The sequence below is a fragment of the Otolemur garnettii genome, unplaced genomic scaffold (genome assembly GCF_000181295.1).
Source record: "Otolemur garnettii isolate 467f Iridium unplaced genomic scaffold, OtoGar3 scaffold00043, whole genome shotgun sequence".
In the NCBI taxonomy this organism is placed as follows: Eukaryota; Metazoa; Chordata; class Mammalia; order Primates; family Galagidae; genus Otolemur; species Otolemur garnettii.
Window position 1 is genome coordinate 4,355,570 of NW_003852438.1, and position 5,438 is coordinate 4,361,007.

At 38.4% G+C, this 5,438-nt stretch overlaps 1 protein-coding gene across 1 annotated transcript in view; it reads right to left on the reverse strand.

The window, feature by feature from the left end:
• Window positions 1-1,359: 1,359 nt before the first annotated feature.
• The window catches only part of LOC100943550 (rac GTPase-activating protein 1-like), a 25,298-nt gene continuing 21,219 nt past the window's right edge, over window positions 1,360-5,438 (reverse strand). Inside the window, exons 3-5 of the mRNA XM_023513641.1 lie at window positions 3,869-4,071; window positions 2,390-2,526; window positions 1,360-1,438 (exon numbers count right to left, since the gene is read on the reverse strand). Coding sequence (XP_023369409.1) covers window positions 1,360-1,438; window positions 2,390-2,526; window positions 3,869-4,071 — 419 coding nt within the window. The remainder of the gene's footprint in view (window positions 1,439-2,389; window positions 2,527-3,868; window positions 4,072-5,438) is intronic.

Genomic DNA, 5,438 nt, shown 5'->3' on the forward strand with positions numbered 1-5,438 from the left:
AAAAAAAAAAGAAAGAAAAAAGTTCTAATTTAGGAACTTCAGCCTTAAGAAATTGTATTCACCACTGAAGAATTACTTGTCTTTCACTACAGTCTAGTTTCAATTCACTTAACTATTTGTGTCTAGTTTAGAAGCTACCTGTAATTTCTGAAAACAGCATCTAAAAATACTAACATATAACAAATAGTGTGCTTGCTTTGGCCACACATATACATATAGAAAATAGTGCCTGGCTAAATAAATTTAACTTCTCCAATTTATGGTCAAGTAATTTAGTTACTGGTTGTTTGGTTCAGCTTTAGTTACAACAGATATCATATCACAGGTCTAACTCCAAAATCAGCTAATGATATGGTTTAGTGTTACTATATATCCCAGACCTATTCTATATCATTCTTTATTTCAAAAAGGTAATGTATAGGGTGGCGCCTGTGGCTCAAAGGAGTAGGGCGCCAGCCCCATATGCTGGAGGTGGCAGGTTCAAACCCAGCCCTGGCCAAAAAAGAAAATGCAAAGAAAAAAGAGGTAATGTATAATATTTATTATATATAAAAAATGGCCATTTCTTTTCCCTAGTCTGAACTTTCAATCTGACAGAAAATTCCTAGTCATGTAACAAGTAGTCATCACTTCTTTTGTTATGTCAGAAAACCAACTATCAATAACTTCCTCTGATTTGTTTGCCAGCTTTCAGCTGGCAACAGAAAAGAATAAGCAAATTAGTGAACCACTAGTCCCCTAAACATCAGAGACTAAAATATCAGGAGATGACCTTTCATGTAGAAACACCACCCTACATTAAGAGAAGGATGCTGCCACATAAAAGCAGGGTAACAAAGACTTTAGACTTGTTAACCATTATTGATCAAAGCATTATTTTGTGCCTAGAAATTCTTCAGTCTCTGGCTAAAGTCCCAGTACCTTCATTTCCTTCTAATTGTAAAGTACAACTAAGGCTTTCCTCAAGAACCAAACTAATTCAGAAATAAGGTAGAAGTCTATTCGCCTCAAGAGCAGCAAATAAACCTTGCCTGGATATAATCTTGCTAATTTTTTAATTGCTAGATGGGACTTTAATAAGTCAAGACCTAATCAATTAATACACACAGCTCACAGAGACCCATTAAGTAAACTCAACTTCATTCCAAATCCTGAATTCTATATTCTCACTTCCAGAAACTAAATAAATATATAAGCCCGTCTCTTATAGTGCATGTGGACTTATATTTTAAATTGCTAACTCAGAATCTATATCATATCAACTAATAAAACAGTAATAAAGCATATACAGAAGAGAGGACAAATATTCCTGAAGGAGCAGTGGTAAAAAAAAGTAGGTAATTCTCAGAGATCAAATGTTTATATTACCAATGATTCATCAGTCTTGTCAAAGCTGATATCTGATAAAATGGAACCAGATTCATCAATGGTTGACAGTCTAGATGAATGAGACAAGAGGGGGTTAGACACAGAAGACTGTGGAACATAAAACTCACCAACATTCAAAACAAGTCCAACCTGTCAAGAAACATCAGCAATTTCATGGCAAAACCTCTCTGGAGACAACAAGTTCAAACCCTGTGGTAGGCTAATTTTGATGGTTTTCACGAGGACTGCACAAACACGAGTACAGGTGTAGCAGTTGCTTTTTCAGCAAAGGGCTTATAATAGCAGTTGAAAATTACAGTGAGCGCTATGGGTGTTATGTGCATTCCCTGATGAGTTCATACATAGTACTACAGGCTACCAAAACTCACAAAGCAGAAGAGTGAAGTTTAATTTGATCTTAATTGTGGCTACTTTCTATAAAACAGAGTATTACCCAGCATTGGCTTTTTAAGAAATTAAAGCTTATACATCTTCTTAGTTATAAAGATATCCCAATAAAACAATCAGGCAACAAAACAAATAGCTGTTGAGAGTGCTGACCTTCCCCTACTTATTGCATTGAGGGCATTAAATTCAAAGCCTGGTTGAGGCTATTTTAAACAGCGGTGCAGTGGAACCAAAATTATTGTCTGGTCTTGGCTCACAGAAGCCTTTTTATACGAGAAGTGCTGCAAGAGCTCTCTGGAGAGTAAACACTGAAGTATTGCTGAACTGCAACTTTCACCTTTAGGTTTCTTAGCAGTGTGTGGGATTAGTTATTGATGTGCAATTTAGCGCCAACATCAAAATTTTACCTATGGTAAAACAACATTCTAAGGAAAGGTAAAAAATAAAATAAAAAGGTAAGTCCTTGTGCCTTTATTCCCCACCCACCCTTAAAATCTTTTTCTGCTTTATTCAGCACATATTCTAAAAGCAGTGTATTTAAGAGTCTGGATAACAAGAACTTCTGACAGCTGTGTTGCTTGTGATCAGATAACAACAGATGTGGTTCCTCCACCTTTTGTTCCCAGCATTGCCGCTAGACGGTTGGCCTCTGTTGAGAAAAGCCAGAGCTGATTTTTGCTCCTCGCTTAGCTGAATGCTGCCAGATGTGTCACACATGAGCATCTCTCGAATCAGCTGAATCTGTCGTTCCTATAGACCAAGGCAGAGTAAAATGTCATAACTAGCTAACGGAGAAAGCTTCACCTCAAATTTATGGGATGGGCAGACCTGAAGACATTAAAATACAGCATTATGCAAACCGGCCTTCAAGAAGGTTGCTACACCAATAGCATATTAATTCACATCAAACCCAGGTTGTGTCTCTGATTTCTGACTGGTAAAATGAACTCCATCTAGAATACTGGAGTTTCTGCTATAAGACTTTTGGATCAAAACTGCTAATCCAAGAGAGTAATGAAAAATCAGAGTCTCAAAATAGATTTCAAATAGCAAAAACACTTTAGTGTCATTTTACCAGGACAATTATTGGCTTCTACAGATCAAAGCAACCACCCACCTTTCTAAACGGTGGAGCAAAATGCATTAAAATGGATACAAAGCTGTAATGCACTGGAACCAGACAATCTGAGCTTACTGAGGCATCTAACACTGTACCAAGATGGATTATTCCCTCCTACTAAAGGCTTTCTTTGCACCATGACCCACCCTGGCACATCAAAATGAAAGCATTTTATAACTCACATTGCTCAACTAGTTGAATACATTTAGCCTTTCACCCTGAATTAGAGAACAGTGATGAAGGAAAGAGTTAAAACTGTCTTACCCATATCAAGGACAAATTACCAGCTATTCACATTAAGGACAGATATTCTGGCTAGCACTTATAATAAACAATGAGTGATGGCTAATATCCTGTGACGGACTGAATACTTAGGGTTTCCCTTTCCCTCTAATTTCAATTCTTTAAATTCTCATTTCAAATGTGTCTACTGAATAATAGTTTCAAACTTAAAAACAAAACACAATTTCAAGCCATCAAATTCTATAAAATCCTATAGGATTCTAGGATACAATTTCAGCTCCAATAATGGGCAGGCTATCAAAGGACAGGTCACTTTCAGTTGTTTTCTTTGTTGTTGTTGTTTTGAGACAGAGTCTCACTTTGTAGCCCTTGGTAGAGTACCATGGCATCATAACTCACAGAAAACCTCAAACTCTTGGGCTCAAGTGATTCTCTTGCCTCAGTCTTCCAAGTAGCTGGGACTACAGGTGCCTGCCACAGCGCCCAGCAATTTTTAGAGACAGGGTCTTGCTCTGGCTCAGCCTGGTCTTGAACCTGTGAGCTCAGGCAATCCACCCACCTCAGCCTCCCAGAGTGATAGGATTACAGGTGTGAGCCATTGCACCCAGTCCTTCTATTTCAGTTCTTTAACAAAGAAAAAACTGAGTATACATCTGGCAAGTGAAAATTATCCCATGATGCTTCCCCTTCCCCCATGAACACTAATCCAGCATAAAAAATAATACACACCAGCTTTTCACAGTCAGCCTCAGCTCTCTGTCTCCGTTTGATCTCTACATCCACCTGATTACGTGCATGCTTCAGCTTAACATCCAAAGCACTACGCTCAGTCTCTGCTTTCATCAAAAGATCTTTGTATTTCCCCAGCTCATGGTCTGTTCTCTGCCACTTTTTACGGAAATCCTCAAAGTCCTTCGCCAACTGGATGAATTCTGAGGAAAGAGGGAAAGCTTTAATAATTCAAGCACCAAACAGAATATAACTGCTCTAATAAATGGTTAGTCTCACTCCAAATACATAATTAAGGGACCAGCTGAACTATAGGCAAATCCAGCTGAAAATAACCAGGAGCAGATCCTAGATATGTTTATCACTTTAGCTGAGAGCTTTGTGGGGAGCAATTCCTTTTTCAATAGGCCACTTACTTTTGGCTCAGCCAGTGGCATCTGCTATGGAATATGGAACTCATTAGTCACCTGGCTCCAGATGTAACACTAACACTGAGAGCTTCTGAGCAGAAGGCAATCAAAGGGGGATACCTTTGGGGCAGTTGTCACGCACCGGGACAGTTACAGCTATAAAACAAAAACAGCCTCCTTCACAGTCACACATTGCTGCACCCAAGAGATGTTAAACAGCAAATTCAAATGTAACTGCTATAATATGCTCCAGTAGATATAGATTAATATTATATATGTCTAGGCCTGCAATTCCATTCAGCTATATAATTACATAAATATTGATTTAAAAGTAAAGAGCCAATTTGCTTTTGCTGTTTAACACTGCCCTGAAGGGTATGTAACCATCCCAGATGGAAAAACAGGAAGAGATGATCATACTAGCTTTTGGAATGTCACAGATCGCAGAATGTGAACTCTCTTCAAATGTCTGCAAAGAAGCATTGCTTTCAAGGCAGCAACTCAAAGCAAGATAACCTTGGTGGCCTTTATTCTTTTGGCAAAGACTATTCTTCTACAATATATTTACATAAATACCTTACAATTTTCTCATCAACCTCAATCTATCTCTAAGTATTGCTCTCCACCAGCATCATGGAAGAAAGTTCCAAGGTATACATCTGCTGCTGGTCAAACTAACCCAATTTACAGCTGAAACTAGGGCAAAGTCACACAAAGCTAGCAGATTCTTGGTTGGTAAGTGTACTTTCCCAGCTGAATTTAATCTAAGGGTACAGAAACATTAGTGTGTTCTTTTAAAGCAATTTTAATAATTTGACTAAATATCAAACTTACTAATTATGATACCAACTCATTTTAGAGAAATCAAGTCATAAGGAAACTTTAGTTTTTAGTAAACAACAAATTTTAACAAAACAGGATACTATGACTTCATTGTCTTAGATATTGCAAACATCAAGAATAAAAAAATTAAAATTCGGCTCGGCGCCTGTGGCTCAAGTGGCTAAGATGCCAGCCACATACACCTAAGGTGGCAGGTTCAAATCCAGCCCAGGCCCGCCAAAACAACGACGGCTGCAACCAAAAAATAGCCGGGCGCCTGTGGTCCCAGCTACTTGGGAGGCTGAGGCAGGAGACTCGCTTGAGCCCAGGAGTTGGAG